The sequence below is a fragment of the Vipera ursinii genome, assembly GCF_947247035.1.
Source record: "Vipera ursinii genome assembly, chromosome: 1".
NCBI classification, from domain to species: domain Eukaryota; kingdom Metazoa; phylum Chordata; class Lepidosauria; order Squamata; family Viperidae; genus Vipera; species Vipera ursinii.
In genome coordinates, this window is record NC_139512.1 from 254,634,269 (window position 1) to 254,660,123 (window position 25,855).

Consider the following 25,855-nt stretch of genomic DNA (forward strand, 5'->3'; position numbering starts at 1 on the left):
TAGTGTTTTGCCTAGTGTTTTTGCAGTATTTTTGCTCATGGGCATCTGGGGAGGGGGAGAGGCAAGTGATTCATAATCAGCTTGTATCAGATGTTTGCATCAGCTCAGACTTTGCTCTGGATCCCAATTTTCACTTAATGTTGTTGGTATTCAAGAGCAAAGTAATTTCACCCCATTTTGATACCAGTTTATCTGAAAGTGGAGCTAATATGATATTTTATCTCTATGCTGCAGATCATGTTCATTTTCCCATTGGGGAAAATGTTTGCCTCATTGGTTCTTTCCCCGGAGCTTAAGTATCACTTAGGACAGGGGTGTCAAACTGCCGGCCTGTGGGCTGGTTGCTTCATGCGGAGGCCGCACCCACCCCAGCTCCTGCAGTGCAAAAAAAAGTCCCAGCAACGTGTGTTCAGCTGCTCCAGAGACTCATGTCTTGTGGTTCTGCTTTTCAATAAACTCCAATCTTCTTTCTAAAGCAGTCTCCATTTTGTTTATTCCCAGCTTGGACTGGACCCTGATGAGGATTTTTCTTTCAATGTCATGATATAAACTATTCCAAGAGGGTTTTTTTTATAAAACAAATTTACATATGAACTACAGTAAAATATAAGTTGGATGGTGTGTGAGATTTGTTTTCTGTAAGTTTGGGATTGTTATTATTTTTATTATACATTGATCTGCAGTAATTTAAGCAATAAGGGCTGATTATTGTATTAGTCTTCTGGAGGCAATCACTGAATGACTTGTGGACTCTGCAAGCTAACAGAACAGAAGCTGTTAGCATTATGCTTGGAAATACTGGGGAGTAAAAATAGTGATAGTATAAAAGTACTAATGCTCTTAAGTATAAATGTATCTGTTCTGTATTAGTTCTACATGCAGATAATTTTAGGAAACGTAATCCCATCCAAAGATACATTTTGGTGGAAGCTCACTTGTCCCTAGTATCTATCTCTGTGTATACACACATCCTATATTCTGTCTCAATCACCTTTATTAGATTAGTAACAGAGGATAAGTCTGTTATGTGTGGAAAGAAGTTTGTAACTGGAGGAGATTAGACCAGGGGAAGGCAACCTTGGCTCTTTTATGACTCGTGGACTTCAACTCCCAGAATTCCTGAGCCAGCTCAGGAATTCTGGGAGTTGAAGTCCACAAGTTATAAAAGAGCCAAGGTTGCCTACCCCTGGATTAGACATATATTTATTAACAATCTGAATTCATGTTTGGGAGGACTAATTCCTATAATAATCAGGGTTTTTTGTTTAATGTTAAGTATTATGAACAAGTCTACACCAGAATTTTTTTTTATAAAACAACATTTTGTTTCTTTCATATTGTTTAATTTTATTTAAAAACATGTTTTATGTCAACTGCCATTGCTTCTAATATCACTGTAGAAAAATGAACAAATGAATGCTATAAATTTGGATTGTAGGTCTGCAATTTGGAATTTTGAACATTTTAATTAGTTTTAAAAGCATGTGCAATTCATCTATTGTCAAGATTGAATATTGTTTGAGAAAAATGTTAAAATCAAAGTTACTATAGTTAAATATCACCTTTCTCTCTAAAATTACTTTAATGAATACTGGTATATAACTTCATTTCTTACAATAACTTCTTCATAGGGTGAGAACCTGATTTTCTTATAACTACCACTAAAGTTAGTATTGTGTAATATAAATAGATATATAGACAAATAAAAGCTGCATAAAATATTTTTGTTAATGGATCAATTTATTTGTTATGTGTAGAAGCAGATTATAACGGTTTTAAAATGTGTAGGGTTTCAGTGGGTTTTAGAAATTGAACAAAACCCATACCACTTTACCATATTGGAACAAAAAAATATAGGCAAAGGAAACTCTGGAGATACTGTTTTAGTGAAACATGTCTGTTATATAGTTTATTCTGTAAGATACATGAAGCAAAGCACACCATGAACAAAATTAACTTATCCCAAGACACAGCACCTGGACATTCCAACAGAAGATTATCAAACTTCTAATGGCATGAAATGATTTCTAGTGGATTGAAGCTGAAACCCACAGCTACTGAGTCATCTGCTCCTGAAATGTTGGCAAATGCAGAGTCAGGCATGCCTGTGATCATTACTGTACTGTAGTGCAATTATATTTCTGCTCACTGGGTTGGTCACTTTCACCCCCCCCTCCGTTAGAATACTGCAGAGATGTTTCTTTTCTAATACAGGTTAGGCAGTGGTGGGATTCAAATACGTGAACAACCGGTTCTCTGTGTGGATGCTGCTTCTGGAAGTCCATTCTGGGCCTGGGCAACAAAAAAATAGCTACCGGTTCTGCCGAAGTGGTACAAACTAGCTGAATCCCACCACTGAGGTTAAGAATCTGCATTTTTTTAAAAGAAAAAGTGTACAAAGCTCTCCTAATGATTGCAAGCTTTATGCTGTATCATGTATTTAAAATGAGTGATATATTTTAATTCTTCTGATATTGAAAGTTGAACTCCGCAGAGCTTTTGCTGCTTCTTCAGTCCTGCGTATATCCTTTAGTTTTGTAGTATCGGTCTTTCACAGAGCAGGACATATGTTGATACTCACAGCGCCACTGACCAAAGCTGCCTTACTGAAAATCACTGGCCTTTCATCAATCATAAAATTACGGATGCATCCAGTAAACGAATTATGTGTGGTCAGGCTGAATGTCAGGAAAGCTTCTGTGAAGAAATTAAAACACTATTAGCAACAAATTGTTCACAAGTGACATTACAGCGTCTAAAAATGCAAGTTTATGCTGGAAATGTTTTTAACCAAAATATGAAACTTTTAACACACACTTAGTACCGCTTCTGTTCTAAGCTCAGCTTAGTAGCACTTCTGTTGTTTTCTATTATTTTTTATTTTTAATAAATGCTACTTTTTATTTAAAAAGTATTAGACATTCTAAAGTTAATTGAAAGAAGAAAAGAAGGTTATAGATTGGATCCGGGAAAAGACATTAGAACAGGGGTGTCAAACTCAATTTCATTGAGGGCCGCATCAGCATTGCGGTTGCCCTCAAGGGGCCGGGTGGGTATGGCCAGGGTGGGCGTGGCCTACTAGGTGGGCGTGGTCTAGTAGAGTGCGTATGGCCTACTGGGTGGGCATGGCCAGCTCTACATCGTTCGCATCAAGGGTGCCTAGGGGGGCCTGGGCAGGAGTGGGACAGATCTGGGGGTCTCTGGCAGAAGGAGAGTCTCTGGGCCGGGGCCAAGGCAGTGGGGGCTGTTCCCTCACTGTTTCCAGGATGGCTTCGCGGGCCACATGAAACCACTTCGCGGGCCTGATCTGGCCCCCGGGCCTTGTGTTTGACATGTCTGCATTAGAAAGAGGATGTGACAGAAAGAGGTAGTCATCCTCCAGAAGCTTCACAGAAAACTCAAGTTCAGGAAACTCCTACTCAAAAGGATGGAAATGTTTCTTAAAGCTCTTTCCAGTTGCTCTGCCATATTTAATTTTCAACTGATTGTTTATTTTAAAATAAAAATATCACAAAGCCATCTTCTAAAGCCACTGTCTTCCAAAATTGGCTTTACAGGTAGTTCTTGACTTACAACCATTTGTTTAATGACCATTTGAAGTTACAGCGGCACTGAAAAAAGTGGCCTGATTATTTTCACACTTACGGCTGTTGTAGCATCCCTATGGTCACATGATCAGAATTTGTACACTTGACAACTGTCATATAATTTATGTCAGTTGCAGTGTCCTGGGGTCATGTGATCATCTTTTGCGACCTTCTGACAAAGTCAGTTGGGATGCCAGATTCACTTAACAACTGTATTACTAACTTAACAACTGTAGTGATTGGTTTAACCACTGTGGAGAGAAAGGTCATAAAATGAGGCAAAATTCACTTTACTGTCTTGCTTAGCAACATAAATTGAAGTCATAAGTCGAACACTATCTGTATTTTCAAACCCAATGATTTTATAGGCATTCTTGGGAAACAGAAAGAGTGAATGGCTGGAGCCAAATGTTTTGTAAATATGCTCATTTTTCCAGAGTCAGGGTGGGAGGAAACGTGCTGAAAATTGATGCTAGAGCTGTGTGAGCCTTTGATTTGGAAGTTTAATTCAAGTTAACAGTTTAATATCAGAATGGCAAGCCACTTCTGAAATCTTGCCAAGAAAATTGCAGGCACTTGCTCAGGCAATTGCTTGGAGTCACAATTGGCTCCAAGGAACACACACACACACACACACACACACACACACACACACACACACACACAAAGACAGACACAGACACACTGATTAGTAGATACTGTTGGCCTGAAAATCATTGAAAGGCTTTTAAAATAGCACTTAGCACTTTTAGCACTTAGACTTATATACTGCTTCATACTGCTTTAAATCACCCTTTACAGAGTCGGCATCTTATCCCCAACAATCTGGGTCCTCATTTTACCAACCTTGGAAGGATGAAAAGCTGAGTCAACCCTGACCCAGTCAGGATTGAACTCCTGGCAGTAGGCAGAGTTAGCCTGCAATACAGTACTATATTCTAACCACTGTGCCACCACGGCTCGTAGCAGATTTGGTAGGTAGCAGATTTGCGGGTTTTATTGTTTATAAAATCTTTGGCTTCTGATTTTCCCTTGTGATGAATTATGCCAAAGATTCTATTAGCATATTTAATTATTTAGTAGTATTAATAGATATTCAAGGCACATAGACATATCTTTACATGCATCCAGTACATGTGGGAAATTAATCATAAAGATAATTCAAAATCTAAATCATAAAGATTTTAAATGACTAGAGCACTAAGTAGTTAACACCCCTGATAGCAACATTCTTTTTGGACATAAGAAATAAATGTTCTTACAATACATGTTTACAAAGTACCCTGCTTTATCAAAGAAATGCTGCATTAAACACCAAGTTCTCAATAATGCCCATGTTTTCTGTTGGAAATTATATAGCCCTTAAAACAAAGCAATAATTTTGGGTACTGTTTTGAACGTCAGTATGAATGAAGAACACTTATAGAATATTTTTCACTTTAAAGAGTTATTTGGAATTGGATGGCTAATAAATTCAAACACGTTAAACAGTTCATTGTCTTAACTTAAAAATAAAGTGATAATAATCTTACCTGGTGCTCCTCCAACAAATACGGGCTCTCTGTGATCAATTGCTCTTGGGTTTAATGGTCCCACTACATGATTCACTTCTGAATCAACATCTAGTTGTACCACATTAGCGTCTCTAATAACTATTATGAAAAACAGAAGAGGATAATAAATTATTTTCATATCCCAAACCACCAGATTAAAAAGTTTTGAAAATACTGTACCTACTTGTCTACTATGCCCTGGCTAAGGCTTCTTCAATATCTTAGATCAGAGGTCCCCAACCTTTTGGAAACCAGGGATCAGTTACGTGGAGAGAGGTGTTTCCGTGGACTGGAGGGGGCGTGGTTTTGTGTGCTGCCTGCATATTACGCATGGGGTTTTCCTTTTTTGTGCGGACCAGTCATTGGCATGCCGTAGCCCAGTACCGGTCCATGGACCACAGGTTGGGGAACCCTGTCTTAGATAGTTTGAACTAAAGAAATAGTCCATAATCACCTTGATTACAAAACTTGTGGTGTTGACTCACCTGCAATTCTGTGCCATCTGCCATCACAGAGACTTTGCTTTGGTGTAACTGAAGTTGAGAAATCTTTAATGCCATTGTTTAGCTTCACAATAACCTGGTGAAGTGATGGAGTTCAACTTTAGAATCTTAATATTATCTAACGTGTTATCTTAAAAAATTAAAACAAAATGTTTTTCACCACCCTCAAGGCTTATAATAGAAATAATATTCTATTAATATTCTTCCCCTGTGCTTTGGTGCTCAGATAAGGAAGGCTGATTTATTTCTTACTCTTATGGTGCAAATTATACATGCAATTTGAGTATGGAGAAGGGCCTATCAGATTCAATGAGTTATTGTTGGATAGGTAGGATTATGATTATGTTGTGAATACTTGAACGGTATGTTATAGAGCAGGAGTACCCAGTCAGGGGTGTTCGCACCCCCTGGGGGTATGAGTTTCTTAATCCAGACAGGTTTTCCCCCCCAAAGACTGATTAGAGTTAAGATAACAGTAGGACAGGTCAGGAACAGGTAAAAATAAAGTGTGAATGTGCTCTATTAAGCTAATATTAAGTGCACTACTATAGCTTTCAAAACAGTTATTTGCAACATTTATTTTTAAGTGCAATAGGGAGCTTGCTGATTCTCAGAACCAATGAGCACTAATACATTACGTTATAAAATCTTTAAAAGGGAGGGCATTTCCCTAAGCTTCTATTTATCATAAAAAGATTTATTTATTTGCTCTTGGAGATTCTATGGGTTCCCCCCCCCCCTTAGTTCCACTTAGTTTTAAAAACCCTCAGCTATCCACACATGTTTAAATCGAGCAGAGATATTTTTGGAACATGCTGTAAAAATGATACCACTTTAATATTACTTCAGAAATTGGAACTTGCTGATATTAAAAATAAGGAGCACGGGGTGCTTGACAAAAAAGTGGAGCCTCTGGTTTTGAAAGATCAGAATATACTGTAAAAATAGGGGAGGAGTGGTTGGTCCTTCCTCATACCTGTCCCTGTTTCATATGTATGTTCAGGAACTCTCCATTTACATTATGTGCATGCATTAATATTCCAGAATTACTCCGAGGGCGGACTTCAAAAACAACTTCGAATTTCAGGCCCAAGCTAAATGATTCATCTGCAAGGAAAAGTCACAAAATGTTTTATTTAAAGTTAAATGTGAACTTACTCACACACTGTAGAAGATGAAGCAATAACTAAAGATCCTGTTCCTCTCTTTTAAGTCTGAAAATTTGAAAGTGTTTTGTAAATTTCAGTGACTCTAAGCAATTCTTTAATACTGTACGCTAAATTTCTTATTTCAGGTAGCTTCATTTAGATAAGCTGTATACTTCTTGCTTTCATATACTTAGCAGATTCTCAACTTGAAATCTGCTGATGGTTAACTTGTGTTAATGAGGCAATGCCCAGTATAATTCTCATAGTCTTGATATGGTTTCATCCAACAAGCCACTGTATACCTAATAACGTTTAGTGATAATTTGCATCTCCTCTACTTGAGCTAAGGTAAAATTATAGTATTGTGTTAATTTCTCCCCTAATGTAATGCTGTCCACCCAAATATTGGAAACTATAACCCAGAATTCCAGCCAATATTTTAATTGGCATTCTGGGGTTTAATTGTCTTTATACATATGGAGAGCATTAGGTTTTGAGAACTTATATTCTGGTCTCAACTAGATCAGAAAACAAGCAAGATAATACTGTTTACACTATATAAGAATTTCTGCCTTTGATGTAATGCAAAGGTGTTTGGAAAATTAGTCTGCTCTATGCCAGGAATATAACAGAACATCCTGAATAATTTAAAAATAACTAATTGGTTAACTCTAAGTATACATTTTCCCATCTCTTTGCATCAGTAACCATAGGCATTAATCTAAAGGTTTAAGAACCACCACTAATACCACAAAAACAACTCCCTACCTAGTATAATGTAGCCCCCTTCTGATGAAAAATAGGTTCCTTCTTCTGATGGTCCTTCAAAACAAGGTGTTACACTGAAGGTCTGTGAAGGAGAAGTGACTGGCTTTCCGTTGAGCTGTAGACTGCCAAGACAACCACTAAAACTGTACACAGAGTTAATCTAGGGAAACAAACAGAATTGAAACAGATAAAAACTTTCATTTTTAATTTTTTTTATATAGCCATGTGTTTCTATATAAAAAAGGAAGCCAAGACAGAAGCAAGGTGAAGAAGGCTTAATAATAGCAGGCTAATCAACAGATTCTCTATTGCAGTATTTCTTAACCATGTTAACTTTAAGACATGTGGACTTCAACTCCCAGAAATTCCCATCTAACATGCTGGCTGGAAAATTCTGAAAGTTGAAGTCCACACATTTTAAAATTAAAAAGGTTGAGAAACACTGCAGTCACTGCAACCGTTTGTTTAGTGACTGTTTGAAGTTACAATGGTACTGAAAAATGCTACTTTTTGTGATCAGTCCACACACTTACAACCATTGCAACATCCCCACAGTCAGATGATCAAAATTCAGGCACTTGGCAACCATCACGTATTTGTGAATCCTGTAGCGTCCTATGGTCATAAGATCATCATGGGCAACCTTCGCAGATGATATCTGACAAGCAAAGTCAGTAGGGAAAGCTGGATTTGCTTAATGACTGCATTGTTCACTTAACTGCAATGGTTCATTTAACAACTGGCAAAAAGCTTGTAAAATCGGGTGTAACTCACTTAACCACTGCCTCACTTAGCAATGGAAATTCTGGTCCCAAATGTGATCGTAAGTTAAGGAGTCTCTGTCTAAGAGCAGAATCAAAAGTTAAAACTACGATGAAGGAAGTTCAGGATAGGAAGAACTTTCTGACTATACAAGTTGTCAGCCAGTGGAACAGGCTGCCACATGCATGGCAGTGAGTTATTTACTGGGCTTCAAACAGGCCGGATGTTCATCTATCAAGAGATGCTCTTGTGACCTGAACTAATGAGGGATTGTTGAGGTAGATGATCTCTATGCCTCCTTCCAACTAAGATTCTATTAACTGTCTCACAAATACATGCACAAAGAGAGACGTTTATTGTAGAAAAAATGTATTTACCTGGATATTTTTTGCAGCTTTTCCTGGTGCCACACCCCCTATGTAGAAAGGAGTAGTAACTGGCCATGTGTTATCAGAATAAGGAAGACTGTCTTCTAGTACTCTGAGGCCATCAATAATCAAACGACCAATATTCTTCTCTCGAACAAACATTACCTTTTTAAAAAAAACAACCACAACAACATGTTTATGTTAAGGATAATGGAAAATATGCCATTGTAATTTGCTCAGAGAATATTGTGAGAGCTAGTCTTCTATCCTGTGCACATTTTTCAATTTAAATAGAAAAGGCTGTTGAGATTTTCCTAGTATTTCCATTTTTTTTAAATTTAGTGTGAAAAGGAAACATTTGCCATTTAGTAAAGTAATAAAAATAGCAAGCTGGTTCTCTCAGTGCAGTGTGTAAGACACTTATTTCTGAACAGATACGCAGCATAGACACAGGTTTATATTGGATTGTATTTTCATTGTGAGTTGTTACTCTTTAGCTTTAGTTGGTGTTTATTCCTTATTTTTATCTTTATTGTTGCATTACTATTGGTGTACTTTCCAATATTTTAAAAGATAAAGATATGACAAAAATTAAAATACTTTCTCCAGAAGTATGCAAAAGGATTTGGATAAAGTTAATTATTTTTCTCTATAACATTTTGATAGAGAAACTGCATATGGAAGATGACCTGTTTTATTCCTGATCTTTGGAAGGTGCAATGTTTTATTGCATTAAAACTTCAATTAAGTACCAATTTATAAATATACTTATTTTGGGATAAACTAAACTTTTTGCAAGCTTATCAAGATTCTACCTGCATCATTCAATTTCAACTTACGTTATGCCACTGCCCATCATTGTACTTCTCTTGGGTTCGAATTCTTAATTTCTGGTGATCTCTATTGAACATATAAATAAGTCGTCCATGGGCAATAAAGAGGGCCATGAAATGTTCCTCTGCTTGATCAGCAATGTAGAAAATCATTCCATGGGATGAACGAGTCTTTAGACTAATGGAGAACTGAGATCTGGTAAACAAAAAATGGCATTTTTCTGTGAAAGAGAGATTGATTTCCATTCCCAAGCTGAAGAAGAAATGAAATGCTGCTTCCAGAAAACAATTTGTAATGTCAACAATAAGCAGAGCTTTTATTTGTGATAACTGATATATCCAGTTTCAGGTAATCCCCGAAATGTGACCAACAGTGGGGACTGGAGCTTCTGTTGCTACATATCATTAAGTCATTAAATGAGTCATGCCCAATTTTAGAACATTTTTGCTCTGTAGTTAAATGAATCATCATGGTTGAGTGAATTAGATGGTCATTAAGTGAATCTGGCTTTCCCCGTGGACTTCACTTGTTGAAAGCCCCCTGGAAAGGTTACAAATGGTGATTGTGTGATCCTGGGATGTTGCAATCATTGTAAATACATGCCAGATGCCAAGTGGCCAATTTTTTTTCATGTGACTGCAGAGATACAGCTATGGTTGTAAGTGTGATGACCAGTCATAAGTCACTTATTTCAGGGCTGCTGTAGCTTCAAATAGTTGCTAAATGAATGGTCATAAGTTGAGGATTATCTATATACTGTATTCTTGACCTGAGTCAGCCAAGTGATGCTGTGGAGATCTTTTTTCCTATGCTTGAATGTCCTGCCTAAATTTTTATTTCTATTTCAAATGATACCGATTCTTAAGAAAGATTCTAATTTGGAGGAATGGCAGCGAGGTATCAATAAATTTGTGTGGGCAGGGAAAAAGCCACGAGTTAAACTTAAGATTATGCAGGATACTCGTGAGAGAGGTGGGCTTAAAATGCCCAATCTTAAACTATATTATGAAGCTGCTGCATTAGTAGGAATAAGTGATTGGATTAATTTGACGCAAGAGAGATTATTAAATCTTGAGGGCCATGATTTGTTGTTTGGCTGGCATGCATATTTGTTGTATGACAAGAAGGTAGACAATGTGTTTAGAGTGCATATTTTAAGACAGGCATTGCTGAGAGTTTGGAAGAAGTACAGACATAAGTTAGATTGCAAGATACCACTGTGGGCAATTCCAAAACACGCAATAGAAAATATACATGCTGGTTTCAAACATGATGTGACTACGTACAAGGAGATCCTAAGTTTGGAAAGAAATGTCTGGTGTTTGAAATCATATAGCCTCTTGCGAGAAGGTTGTTCAAAACTGGTTTCAATATACTCAGTTACGGGCCAGGTGGAAAGAAGATCAGAAAAATGGTTTTACAATGACTGATGAAAATCTGATAAAGCAAATTAGAAACCAGGGACCAGCACATATTAAACGGATATATCTTGCGCTGATAGAGATTGATTCAGAAGCAGAACTTGTTAAGGATTGTATGATAAAATGGGCCCAAAACATCCAGGAAGTTATTACAATGGACACGTGGGAAAAGATTTGGGTGAGGAACGCTACTGCTCTATGTTTTATATGGATTTATCCCTGAAGACCACTTGGAAACTGTGGAGTGGAGAGTGATGGGTATGTCTTGGTATGCTCATATTGGACCACTGATTTGTGAGCTGCATTGGTTGCCAGTGTGCTTCTGAGAGCAATTCAAGGTACTGATTATTGCCTATAAAGCCCTACGTAGCATAGGGTCTGGTTACTGGAGGGACCAGGGTATCTTCAACAGTTTTTGCTCATCTTGTAAATGCTGACAAAGTTGGCTTGCTCTGGTTCTCCTTAATTACATAACACTTTCTGTCAGGAACCAGGTACTGTGCCTTTTATGTTGCAACACCAGTCCTCTATTTTTTTTAAAATCCCATTTATATCCCACCCTTCTCCGAAGACTCAGGGCGGCTTACAATTTAAGCACAAACCAATGTGCTTAGCAATAGCCTTCATTTTATGTATATGCCTGCTTATTAGGGCTCCCCCCCCCAAGCGGCATTATTACAAAGTCAGCTTATTGCCCCCAACTATCTGGGTCCTCATTTTACCTACCTCGGAAGGATGGAAGGCTGAGTCAACCTTGAGCCTGGTGGGATGCGAACCTGCACTAATTGCAGGCAGCTGGTGTTACTTAAGGAGGCATTAGCCCACTGCTCCACCAAGGCCCCAACCCCTGTTCTAGTACCGGGCTGTAGCATGCCAGCAACCAGTCCACACAAACAAGTAAAGCTCCAGCTGTGGGATGCAGGCAGCACACAAAACCATGCAATCTCTGGTCCATGGAAAAACCTTTCTCCATGGAACCAGTCCCTGGTGCCCAAATGATTGGGGACCTCTGCTCTAGAATGACATCTTTCACAAATTTGTGTGGCCCCCATTATGATGGTATTCCAGAAAGCCTTGAATATCTGGCTTTGCAGTAGGATGGATGTGGTCTCCTTGTTAGAAACATTCTTGTATATATGTATGTATACATGCAAGAGGCTTTCATCCTGCAGTGAATAGACAATGGGTAAAATGATGATGTATCAATGTGTGTTTATGTATATATATGTGTATGTATGTGGATAGATAGATAGATAGATAGATAGATAGATAGATAGATAGATAGGAGGATAGTAATCTTTTATGTGTTATATTGTATTTTGTATTGTTTACATCGTGAGCTATCCAGAATTGTTTTGGAGTCAGGCAACATAAATTAATTTAATAATTTGCAAATATATGAATCATTATTTCATATTTTATAAGTACATTACATTGTGATTACTGTACCTTTCATAGAAATCCTCTGGTAAGTAATCAAACTCTTGCCGGCTATTTGCTGTCCCACCAAAGAGATAGGCCTGTTCAGTTGCTTTCGGATTATCGGAGAAGTGGCAGTGTGGGTCCCTCTGATTTCTCAGTTCTTGTTCTCTTTTATTCGTAGTAGATGAGAAAGGGGATGTTCCTTTTTTATTTTTTTCAGCCTAATAAACAAACAAACAAATAAGTAAATGTAATCAGTAAAGTGCTGCTGAACAGGCAGCTTTCATTCTGCATACATTTCTATATTATTTATTATTATTATTTATTAAATTTTTATACCGCCCTTCTCCCGAAGGACTCAGGGCGGTGAACAGGGCATATCTTAAAACTACAAAAATTAAAAAATTAAAAAAGAATTAAATTATTGCCCACAATAAAAACAATAAAAATATATATAAATATTAAAACCCTAAGTGATTCCCCATCAGGCCAGGCCAGCTTGTTCAAATAAATGGGTCTTTAACCCGCGACGGAAGGAGCGGAGATCCGGTGCCATCCGGAGCTCAACCGGCAGCTGGTTCCACAAAGCCGGAGCGCCCACAGAGAAGGCCCTCCCCCTGGGGGCCACCAGCCGACATTCTCTTTTTCAGTACATGTGGCCGAGATCTGATCTCCACTGTCATGCTATTTGGGTGAATTAGCTGTGAGTAATAACAAAACTGCACAGGCAGGTGCCAAAACAGAGCAAAGGTATAATTTAAGAACTCCTCAAACAGGCCACATTTAATCTTTGATAGGTGAAGTTTTTTCCCATTACTACCATCTTTATATGATTTGTTCCAACCTGATGGAATGTTGGAAAAAGATTCAGAACTCTGGCTCCATCAGCAGGAGAACCTGCTGATAAGCCACCCCGCCAACTGAAAATAACAGGGCTAAATGTGGTGTGGTGGTAGAAGCTGGCAAAAAAGAAAAGAAAAGAAAAGAAAGACCAAGTTTGAAAATGGGTTGAATTTGGAGAAAAGCCCACTAGAAGATTAATCCCCATGGAATTCCTGGGGGAGAGACAGTTGGGCCTTGGCTTTGAATGCTGCCAACTGCTCCAGTCTTTGCTTTCTTGCCAGATCATGCAGCTCAGAGCAGAACATAAGCTGCTGATCTTGGGCTTCCCATCATATACATACATAGAAATTCACCAACAAGCAACCCAAAGGGAAAACAGTAGGTAAAATGGAGTCCATTACTTCCCCAAGTACCTAGCCTTAACTACAGGTGAAACTCGAAAAATTAGAATATCGGGCAAACGTTCATTTATTTCAGTAATGCATCTTAGTCAAGCTATTCTCCAAAGCACCTGAAAGCAGGACAAGAAGCAACGGATGGAAACTAGTCAAGGAGAGAAGCAACCTAGAACTAAGGAGAAACTTCCTGACATTTAGAACAATTAACCAGTGGAACAACCTGCCTCCAGAAGTGGTGAATGCTCCAACACTGGAAGTTTTTAAGAAGAGACTGGACAGCCATTTGCCTGAAATGGTATAGGGTTTCCTGCCTGAGCAGGGGGTTGGACTAGATGACCTCCAAGGTTCCTTCCAACTTATTATTATTATTATTATTAAAAGGGGAAACTAATATATGAGATAGACTCATTACATGCAAAGCAAGATAGTTCAAGCTGTGATTTGTCATAATTGTGATGATTATGGCTTACAGCTCATGAAAACCCCAAATCAACAATCTCAGAAAATTAGAATATTGTGAAAAGATGTAATATTCTAGGCTCAAAGTGTCCCACTCTAAGCAGCTAATTAAACCATAACACCTGCAAAGGGTTCCTGAGCCTTTAAATGGTCTCTCAGTCTGGTTCAGTAGGAATCACAATCATGGGGAAGACTGCTGACCTGACAGTTGTGCAAAAAACCATCATTGACACCCTCCATAAGGAGGGAAAGCCTCAAAAGATAATTGCAAAAGAAGTTGGATGTTCTCAAAGTGCTGTATCAAAGCACATTAATAGAAAGTTATGTGGAAGGGAAAAGTGTGGAAGAAAAAGGTGCACAAGCAACAGGGATGACCGCAGCCTGGAGAGGATTGTCAGGAAAAGGCCATTCAAAAGTGTTGGGGACTTTCACAAGGAGTGGACTGAGGCTGGAGTCAGTGCATCAAGAGCTACCACACATAGACAGATCCTGGACATGGGCTACAAATGTCGTATTCCTCTTGTCAAGCCGCTCCTGAACAACAAACAACGTCAGAAGCATCTTACCTGGGCTAAAGAAAAACAGACCTGGTCTGTTGCTCAGTGGTCCAAAGTCCTCTTTTTTGATGAGAGCAACTTTTGCATCTCATTTGGAAACCAAGGACCCAGAGTCTGGAGGAAGAATGGAGAGGCACCCCCTGCAAGATGCTTGAAGTCCAGTGTGAAGTTTACAGTCTGTGTTCATTTGGGGAGCCATGTCATCTGTTGGTGTTGGTCCACTGTGCTTCATTAAGTCCAGGGTGAACGCAGCCATCTACCAGGAGATTTTGGAGCACTTCATGCTTCCTTCCACAGACAAGCTTTATGGGGACACTGACTTCATTTTCCAGCAGGACTTGACACCTGCCCACACTGCCAAAAGCACCAAAACCTGGTTCAATGACCGTGGGATTACTGTGCTTGATTGGCCAGCAAACTCGCCTGACCTGAACCCCATAGAGAATCTATGGGGCATTGCCAAGAGAAAGATGAGAGACATGAGACCGAACAATGCAGAAGAGCTGAAGGCCGCTATTGAAGCATCCTGGGCTTCCATAACACCTCAGCGGTGCCACAGGCTGATAGCTTCCATGCCACGCCGCATTGAGGCAGTAATTGCTGCAAAAGGGGCCCAAACCAAGTACTGAGTACATATGCATGCTTATACTTTTCAGAGGTCCGATATTGTTCTATGTACACTCCTTGTTTTATTGATTGCATGTAATATTCTAATTTTCTGAGATTGTGGATTTGGGGTTTTCATGAGCTGTATGCCATAATCATCACAATTATGACAAATCACGGCTTGAACTATCTTGCTTTGCATGTAATGAGTCTATCTCATATATTAGTTTCCCCTTTTAAGTTGCATTACTGAAATAAATGAACTTTTGCACGATATTCTATTTTTTTGAGTTTCACCTGTACTTGATAAATTCATTAAAAATGAAATTTATATACTTTTTAAATGCTTGTTCATAGGTAAAAGCAGGATTGTAAATGCCATTAATAATGAAGTAAAGTATATGGGAAATGTATTAAATCAAAGTAATGTGGACTATATTAGTAAGACTGCAGTGTACTGCAGTTCTTTTTCTTTTTTAACACTGGCCAATTTGTTAAAAATTATAACTTTTAGACAAGATAAATTTACCCTGAAGTGTATTTCAATTAAAAAAGGTTTAGAATCTGCACAACTGGCCCAAAGAGGTTTGCTATTGGTTAGCATTAGTTCCTGTCTAGAAAGCTGTAAGGCAGATGTGGACGCTCACTCACCCTTTTGCTGTGGCTTTCCTTGGCTTTGGAGGAATTTTTTCTTTTTTTATGAAAAAGGGCAGCTGGAGGGGATTCCACTGGACATCCATAAAGAGAGGCATGAACTTTCTCAGGATAGCGTTGGAAGTCTTCCACCTCAATATCTCGATCTAATCTATTTAAAAGAGAAGGTTATTATTAAACTAATTTTGACTTTGCATATATATTGAGACTGATAGATCTTCTACTGTCATCAGAAAAATATTTCTTGCGTTGTCAATTGAGTGGATCTTTACACTTTAGCAGTATCATTGATAAGAGTGCATTAGCTCAGCGTTTCCCAACCTTAGGAACTTGAAGATGCGTGGACTTCAACTCCCAGAATTCCCCAGCCAGCATAGCTGGCTGGGGAATTCTGGGAGTTGAAGTCCACGCATCTTCAAGTTCCTAAGGTTGGGAAACGCTGCATTAGATCATAGGCAGTAATAACTCTCAGAGAGGTCCCAGATACTGTTCTGTTGTAACTAAAGTGACTTTTTAAAAGAGAGCAGTTAAAACTATGACATTCAATGAAACATTCAGGTTTTGCAAGGAGAAATAGGCAATTGACCTCCTACCCATAATATTGTATTTTCAGATGACCACTGGATGACACAGCATTTTGGATAAATGGGTTTTGGTGTGATCCAGCTGGATTTTTCTCGTGTTTTTAGAAATTTTGCTTATCTGAAATGTAAGTTGAAGTGATGATAGCCAATTTGGCTTAAATTTAGCATTTTTGCTTAAAATTAATCTCGTATTTCGTAATGAATTAAATCTGCTGTGGTTTTCATGATGACTAATTTTTAATGACAAGAAACATATATTTTGCATAAGCCTTGGAGCAAAGCTGGAAAACTGCAGCTAGATAGATAGATAGTCAGACAATCAGGATCAACATAATTTGTTTCGTATTCTCATTTGTCCAAAGTGCAACATAAAAGCTGCTTAATACTGATAAAGCCTAATTCCGTTCACACATAAATCACAGGGGCAACCAATTATTTTTAATAGGTTTACTTCTAGGCAAAGTTATATATTTTTTTAAATATCTTAAGGTTTTGACTCAATATATATTAGAAACTATCTGTTTCTCATCTCCTCCCTCATGATGTTTTATAAAACTCTCTTAATGAAGGATTTTGGAGAACTCTAAAACCTGTTTGTTATTATATGACCTTTGGGGCGCTTTTAATAAATTAAGCTATTACCTCATAGTGAGTTCATTGTTTTTTCCCCAATAAAAGAAAAACTTTCCTTTAAAAGAAGAACTAATAATCACTTACAGTACAGTACAGAAAAATATTAATTTAAAAAAAGGAAGTAACCCCCTCCCCACTTCAGGCAGCAATATCCTGGCTCAAGCAAAGGACCCAAAGAAGTCAAAATGTACTTACCTTGTGAAATAGGCGTTGCTTATGCAGCCAGTAAAGTTTGCTAATTGTGTACTGAGGGGTGAACCCCCAAAGTAGAATTTCTTGGTGCTTACAGGCTTTCTCTCAGTTGTATCCTTTGCTGGATTATTTTTGCTTTGTCTTTTTTCATCTACCAAAAGTTCAAACCTGCAGAGAACATAGATCTCATGAGGAAATCTTTAAAGGAACTTGTTGACAAGTGCGAAAATGTCTCATTGCTAGCTGTTATTTCTTGAATGTTGAATTTGATGAATGACTCACTAGGTGGCAGCATCGACATAGGAGAGTGTTCCCTAATCTGTGTCTCAGCTTTGACCTGCTTCTGGTAATATATAATTTAGTTTAATAGGTTTTAGCCAAGATGCCTTACAAACATTTTTGATAAAGAGGTGCAGGAATTCAAAATTAATAACTTTAATTTTCCAGAGATGTAGGACTAGTGCATGAAGGAAACCTCTGCCTTGTCCCAACTTGTTCCCCTAAAGTTCAAATTCTCAATTTTGCCCATGGTTGCGGATCCACATAAATGCTATGTGTGTCATGGCAGGATTGCTACAGACATTTAGTTTGGGTCTAATGATACTGGCAGCCTTTACTCGTATACTTGTACACCAGGAGTACTTATTGAGTGTTAAAGAAAGCTTAATGATATTCTTGTATGAAGATCAAGTGTCCAACAAGTATTGGACACAAGAACAAAAGTTCTTTCCCCCCCTAATTTTCTTAACTTATTCTGATAATAATAAAGTTGCACTTGATATTCCAACAAATGCAGAATAATGATATCTATGTATGATTAGGTGTGAGTCAGAAGAAACATATTTTACAACTTTACTTTTCAGGTGAGATAGTTGTCATGACAAAATGGGCCTTTCCATCATTAAAGGATTTGTCTGCTGTCTGAACTTTGACTCCTTTTGCATTTAATACCACATTTCCTTTTTCCATGGAAATAGAGAACACTTCTGACTGAAAAGAAGAAAAGGACATGTTCTTATTGCTGGGAATGGAAGATTTTTTTTTTGCATTTAACTTTTTTTTTTTACATTTTTACATTTTTTTTTAATTCATCCAATTTCACCCATCTTGCTAAACAAGCTATTCTGGGTGATATACAACAAAGCTAAACAGTCAACAAATACCTAAATTACCATTATTAATATTAAAAACATTAGAAAGACTTTAAAAACAGCAAAACAAAGTAGCAGCGGATGAAGGGATGTGAATAATAATGGGGCCAACTCACTAGTTCACCTGTGTCCTACGAGCTCCAGGTCTATTGGCATAACCAGATTTTAAGGGACCCTTAGAAGATCAGAAGAGATGTGGCCAACCTCACTTCAAGGGGGAGAAGATTCCACATCATGGGTGCCACAGCAGAAAAGGCTCACTGCCTAGGGCAGAGGTAGGCAACCTTGGCTCTTTTATGACTCGTGGACTTCAACTCCCAGAATTCTGGGAGTTGAAGTCCACGAGTCATAAAAGAGCCAGGGTTGCCTACCCCTGGCCTAGGGCCTACCTGAAGAAGCTTCCTAGGTGTCAGAACATGTAACATGCCTTTTCTGCTAGATCTGATGGGATTGACAGATGAAATTGGAAAAAGAGGTCCCTCAGGTAACCTCATCCTTTGCCATGAAAGGATGCATTTTTTACATTCAATTAATTGAAGGTTTGATTATCATCTAATTGTCCTAAACACTGTGGAAAACGCCTTGTATCATACAGTACAAGTAAATGGGTATATGGATGAATTTGAATGTATGTGCATATGCATATGTGTCTGAATCCACACACACATAATTATTATTGTCATCATCCCAAATCATCTATATCATCATCTATATCAATATTATGTGCTGGAGAAGATCTACCTTCTTAGTGGTCACTAAGAGGCAACATAGACTTGAAGGCACATAATTTTTTACTATTTCCCATTTCACTATATTCTCAGTAGGGAGGTTTAAATTCTTTGTCCCCAACCCAGTGAAAGTTTTAATTATGAGTTGGTCCTATGAAACCTAGTCATCATATTAGTCACAGTGTATCTCAGGGGTGTCTCTGGTTAAATTTACCAGATTGCAGTTTATGGGATTTAATCCATTATATCACTTAATATATTTTCTGGACTTAACCATGTCTTTAACAGCACCTTTTTTCTTTAAAAAGAAAACATATTTATTTTTTAAAAAATACATTTAAAGTATGTGGAAAAAAACCCCTAGACTTACATCTTCGACGCAATAAAACAACAGTCCGTTAGGCTGTAAAGTTCGGAAATTAAAGCCGCCTTCAAATGCATGAAAAGGAGAGATTTTCTGGCTGGATGCGATATAGCTTTCGCCATTAAAATATGCTTTGCGGGACATCTGTTCATCAAGTAAACAAAACGAACATATAGGGAGAATAGAGAGCAAAAGGTGAAAATAACAATAGCAGGAAGAATCCAAGAAGTCAGTTATCACATTCCAAAATGCCCAGTGATTCTGATGTTGTTGACGTGATTATCACAGAGCAGTGTGTGTGAACTCTTTATCACACTGTAACAGAGATACTCTTGACAACCTCTTCCAGAGTTCACCAAACACTGCTGCTCTATAATTATTCCTTTCAGTGGGACTCAGACATAAATGCTGCTGGAAAGAAATTAGCTTCTACAATAATAGTGCTTTTGAAATTGTGCCTCAATGTGTCCTATTGAATAAGGACACTTGGAATCTCATGGCACACAAATTTTGAGGACATACACCTTAGGTTTCTTTACTCCTTCCAAAGAAGATAATAGCTCGACTGGAAAATCAAGCAGCTTCAAGGAGGACCTTAAATCCATTTCCAATCTCATGGCACACAGCTAATAAGGAAGAAGAATATAATCTAGCTCAGGGGTCCCCAACCCTTGTGGGCCACTACTGGGTTGCAGCATGCCAGCAACTGGTCCGCACAAAGAAGCAAAGCCCCATCCCTGGGATGCAAGCAGCACAAAACCATGCACTCTCAGGTCTGTGAAAAACCTTTCTCCATGGAATCAGTCCCTGATGCCCAAAAGGTTGGGGACCTTTGGTCTAGCTGACTCCTTAGCCCTCTGAAAGATGGAGGGGCCTATGATGACCACTCTATGATGAATAATAATAGTACTATTACTATTTCTGTTGGTGCCATAACTGGGGGTAATATTATTACTAATATTAATATTTATCTAGTCTACTGTCAATGTCACCTACAGGAATTTCAAATGAAAAAGTCTTGGTAGATTGGATAGTTGAGACATGTACAGCTCAGTGCCATCAAGATCCTAATATCTATCTCTGAATCTAGGTCAACTATTCTTAAATGCCTATTTGTAAAAACTACTTCTACTGACAACAGTGAGAATTTGATTATAGAACTTTGGAAACATTACACCGCCCCTACATTCTTCTTCTTCTTCTTTGAAATTGCTTTGTGGGCCTTTTGGTCACAAAAGATGGTGAGACTAAATTATTTTTTTTTCATCCCGTTGTAGTTAACTGTTAGAGACTATACCTGAAATACAGTATGCATATTAAAAATAAGCTTTCACTGTGGAGTGAAAGAAGACAAGACATAAATATTTATTAAAGTGTCAAAACATCTGACTGTATAAAATCTATTACACTGCTTTTCTTTCAGAGATGTATTCTGCATTCTGTAGCATATACCACTTCCCATTATTTTATTTAAAAGGAATAATATTGTATTAAGAGAAAAAACTGCTCTCAGAAATATTACCTTTTTATACAAATTGGTGAAAGAAAACAAACATATTCACAAAAAAACACAAAAAGGATCCAGAAATAAGACTATATGCATTTGAAAGCCACAGAAAACCAACCCATAAAACAGAGGAATTTAAAAGAACAATTCCATACTTACAAGTGATTCTTCAGGACAGCCATAACCAATACCCAGGGTGCCGGGTTCTTCCAACAAGTTGAAGTCCTTCTTTTGGAACTGGAAGCCTTTCATACAACCCCTGAAGGGTATACTGATAGCCAGGTGTGAGCTGACACCACTGTGAAGGCATGACAGATGTTTGTTGAGAGTCAAAGGTCATGGCTAGTAGATTCTAAATAACTCCAATGCAAAGTAAAACAGTAGACTGTACTGTTAGACGGGAAAAGAATAACATCTGAGGAGATTCTCTTTCTCCATTAGATTCAGCCTGAGAAATACAGGTAACCTTGAAATGGTTCATTGGAGGAGAACCATGACTACAGCTGTCCAATTAATTGAGAGAGCAGGACAACACCTCACAATAAAGCAATTAAGAGAAGTAATAAGTATTTCCATATGTTACTGTTGTGAACCAGCAGTGGCAGATCACTGAATAAAGGCCAAAGTGCCGCTGCTTCACAACCATCTTCTGATGATGCTCTGAAGGATTCTAGACAATGGACAACTTTATCTACTGCTGTTGGTGGGAAGCTTCACTCTCTGGCAGTTTACAACATTACATCATGATCATTTCTTGCAATGTGTCCAAACTTTGTGCAGAGCCCTGTCATGAATGCAGAAATCATGGCTGCATCTGTTATAATGATGCATTGCCTTCTTCCAGAGAAACTGTAGTTGGGCATTTTTATATCATGCAGACAAAGCTGGCAAGTGGATTTATTTCTGGATCTGAAATTTTTTGAAGGATCTGAGATGTTTTTCCCCACTGGCAAGTATAGATTAAAAAAGGACAAAAATTGAAAACAAGCAGTATACAACAGATCAGGAAATAGTGTCTCCATTGGAGGAATGGTGATTGCATAAAATGAATGTATAATAGACTACACATTAAATGGCCCCCACTTGGCTAGATGCTGAAGTATCTTTTCTTAACCTAGGTGCCCTCCAAATGGGTTGACCTCAGTTGCCAAAATTCTTGAGCCAGCATGGCCACCACTTAGAATTCTGGGAATTGAAGGTAGTGGAGGATGCCCAGTCGATGGAAGGGTATCTCAAACAGCTGCCAATTTTTGTAGCACTGTTTATTCCAAAATCTAAACCAAAATCACCCCAAGGCACCCGACTATAGTCACCCCAAGTGACTATAGTGTATATTATTCAGTACACTAAACTGATGCTCTCTAATAACTTGTCATCTGCTTTGCCTCCATTACAGCATAATACAATGATACACAAATAATTCTACCTTCTATAGCTGTATTTTAAATTCACATCCTTATATGCTTTATTTAATTTATAAATGAACATCAATATATAAATTAAAAAAAACCACCCTTTTGAACGATTATAAACCAACCTAGATTTTAAAATCTCGGTAGGAGCTCCTCCTATATAGACATCACTAAATGGCATGCTTTTCTTTTCATTTTCCATACTTTTTATATGTCTCCTATCCACTACCAGGATCATTTTCTTGGAATTATGATATATGACAGATATCTGAAATGAAGAAAAATAAAGGTAAAACAGCATAGAATCCAGTGAATTATTCAATTTATAATATATCTTTCATTCAGGAGCAAAAAGCAGTGTGCATTCTTCTGTGTTTATTTTCCTAACTCAGGGGTCTTCAAACTTGGCTCTTTTATGACTTGTGGACTTCTACTCCCAGAATTCCTCAGCCATCGTGCCTGGCTGAGGAATTCTAGGATTTGAAGTGCACAAGTCATAAAAGGGCCAAGTTTGAAGACCCCTGTCCTAACAGCATCTAGCAACCGAGCTACCGTAAGTTGCACTGAGGGAGAGTGACTGGCCCAATTCACCCTGGGAGCTTTGGAGTCTGAGGCTCATCTAGAACCTTGATGTTCCTGTCTGAAGTCAAATGCTTTAACCATTATACCTCTCTATCTCTGGCCTTACTGATGCCTTACAATACTTCATGAGAAGTCTGTAAAGTCAGAACAATTTGTAGAGAGAGATGGTGGGTAGAGGAAAACACATTTTGAGGGGAAATTTCGTATGTGTTTTGCAGGTAGGTCCAGGTCAATTCATAACACTGAAACAATGGGAAGGAACAACAAAGACAGTCTTAAAAGCTCCATTACTGTCAGCTGTTGAGAGTAGGTCAGGTCAAGAAGTAGAGGATTCCAGGAATGTTATTTTATTCTTATAAAATATAATAACAGAATCTTGAAAGGCTGTCCAAAACCTTCTTAGTATTTCTATTTTCTCAGAGATGAATTATTTTATCTGTTTCACCTCTTTCTCAAGGTCAGAACTACAATCTCTCTCTCTCTCTCTAGTCTCACACACACACACACACACACACACACACTCTCCTTCCCTCCCTCCCTCCTAGGGAAGGGGCAATGGCAAACCATTTCTGAAAATCTTTCCAAGAAAAGTGAGACAGTGAGAGTCAGGTTCGATTCAACAGAAGAAGAAAAAAAGATTGAAGCCATTTACATTAGAAGATCTGTCTGCTGCAATTCATAGCAATCAAAGTATGGGTTTCTGTGCGTGTGCATATATGTAAAATATATTTGTAAAAATAATAAAGATGGGATATAAATAAAATAACACACTTTAGTGCTTAAACCACAGGCTTCTTCCTCCCAACATGCAAGGCAGCAGACATGTCAAAGTTGGGGGTGGGACTGGGGCAATAGTTCAAATACTATTGGTAGTTATTCCTTGTGAATTGAAAAGGGGAAAAAGCCCTTTTTAGAACCTTTAATCAAGTGTTCTTTTATGGACAAGTATTTGTTGTCTTCTTTTGCACTGGGAAAATTATACATATTAACCCTTCAAGCTAACATTGATGGTGTATCCTGAGGTTCACCTTCTACATGCCTGCTGCCCTTAACAGGCATTTAAATTCATTATTTGGGAATCTGCATGTTTTGTAGTGGCTGGACAAGCTAGACAGAAATGTAAATAATTAGGTAATTCACCTCATGGAACTTTGCATCATTAATCAGAGCCTTCTTCATAGAATCTTCTAGAATCACAGGGCCATTACTGAAACCAAAATCATACTGCAGATACAGGTATCCATTTTGCATCTCCAGGCTGAAAAACATACTCTGCATAACCACAAAATTAGATTTTTCAGAAGAGATTGGACTTTTTTAGGCGTTAAAAATGTATATTCTATTTCATACTCTTCCTCAGTAGGTAAATCTATGAAGGATAATTAATTATCATACTGCTTCCCATTACAATAGTCCTTGAAGCAATTTGCAATCAACCAGCAAAATTCAAATACAAGCAATAATCTAAAGCAGTATATCCAAATAACTTCAAATAATCAATTGGATCTTCGTCAGAAACAGAATTTAAATAATTTACTTCTTACTATATCTGAGCAGATATAAATCAACAACATAAGAACTCATAAAATGTGTTCTTTCTTTTCCCTTTTTTACTTACTCCATTAACCATCAGAAGGAGAAGACCATTATCACTTGGTGTTCGGACTTCTATATCAAAACGAGTCACAAGGCCAAACTTTCCTCTGCTCTCAATATTCTTTGCCAAAGCATAACCAGAACCATCAAAGAAATAGTTTACAACTCGACTCTGGGTAAAGGCCAGTTTATCTCTAACATGAAGAATAAAAAAAGACATAAAGAAAAATTAGGAAACTGGATTACATCTTCCACTCTGGAGACCTCACATAAAAACCAGACTTGATGGACCAAACTGAAATAATTTGGCCTGAATGGCATTTATCTAGTCTGGCATTCATTGTTTGTATGTTTTAGAACAGGGGTAGGCAACCTTGGCTCTTTGATGACTCATGCTGGCTCAGGAATTCTGGGAGTTGAAGTCCATGAGTCATAAACGAGCCAAGATTGCCTACCCCTGATTTAGAAGATACACTCTGAAGTGTTTACTGGAAGAGCAAGATCAGCTCTGTTGTTAGAAAGCCTGAGACAAATGACCCAGATGACAAACTGCCCTTCCTGTTGGAGGGCAGAGTTGAATAGCCCGAGGTCATGCCATAAACTATTTACTCCTTTTGGTATGATAAAATGGAAAGGGTGCGCCATTTTGATTTTCACCTTGGGATCACTTTTTTCAATTTTCGATCATTTTGCTCAATTTTGATCATTTTAGGCATTTTGGAAATGCCTAAAAAAGGTTAACATAATTTTTGGTAGATCATGGCCTCAAACATGCTGAATTGAAAGGGAATTAAATCACCACACCAAGTGGTAGAAGTTGGATAAGAATGGTGCCTTTCAATGCCATCTGTTTATATGATTAAGCAAGAAATACAGATGCATGGTAATCTGCCCCTGTGATTATTTTATAGAGTCACAGCATTTTCCAATTTTAATAACATTCACAATTCCTAGAAGCAAAGAATTATAATGTTGGGAAAGGCAAAAATGATGATCTAGTCCAGGGGTAGGCAACCTTGGCTCTTTTATGACTCGTGGACTTCAACTCCCAGAATTCCTGAGCCATAAAAGAGCCAAAGTTGCCTACCCCTGATCTAGTCCAAATGACCATTTGCTCAAGAAATCCATTATTTCATAATTTCTGTTAAATGGCTATCAACTGTATATAAACCATCAACCTTTGTTATGTTTACAACTTCTATTGTCCAGCACCTTATATTTTC

General features: G+C 38.0%; 1 protein-coding gene across 1 annotated transcript in view; it reads right to left on the bottom strand.

The window, feature by feature from the left end:
* Positions 1 to 1,791: 1,791 nt before the first annotated feature.
* The window catches only part of LAMA4 (laminin subunit alpha 4), a 102,003-nt gene continuing 77,939 nt past the window's right edge, over positions 1,792 to 25,855 (bottom strand). Inside the window, exons 23-38 of the mRNA XM_083373630.1 lie at positions 24,655 to 24,826; positions 24,177 to 24,308; positions 22,580 to 22,722; positions 21,202 to 21,340; positions 19,542 to 19,679; positions 18,149 to 18,282; positions 17,296 to 17,460; positions 15,881 to 16,034; positions 12,394 to 12,587; positions 9,529 to 9,718; positions 8,699 to 8,854; positions 7,560 to 7,719; positions 6,620 to 6,750; positions 5,626 to 5,719; positions 5,120 to 5,239; positions 1,792 to 2,697 (exon numbers count right to left, since the gene is read on the bottom strand). Coding sequence (XP_083229756.1) covers positions 2,552 to 2,697; positions 5,120 to 5,239; positions 5,626 to 5,719; positions 6,620 to 6,750; positions 7,560 to 7,719; positions 8,699 to 8,854; positions 9,529 to 9,718; positions 12,394 to 12,587; positions 15,881 to 16,034; positions 17,296 to 17,460; positions 18,149 to 18,282; positions 19,542 to 19,679; positions 21,202 to 21,340; positions 22,580 to 22,722; positions 24,177 to 24,308; positions 24,655 to 24,826 — 2,368 coding nt within the window. The 3' untranslated portion in view covers positions 1,792 to 2,551. The remainder of the gene's footprint in view (positions 2,698 to 5,119; positions 5,240 to 5,625; positions 5,720 to 6,619; positions 6,751 to 7,559; positions 7,720 to 8,698; positions 8,855 to 9,528; positions 9,719 to 12,393; positions 12,588 to 15,880; positions 16,035 to 17,295; positions 17,461 to 18,148; positions 18,283 to 19,541; positions 19,680 to 21,201; positions 21,341 to 22,579; positions 22,723 to 24,176; positions 24,309 to 24,654; positions 24,827 to 25,855) is intronic.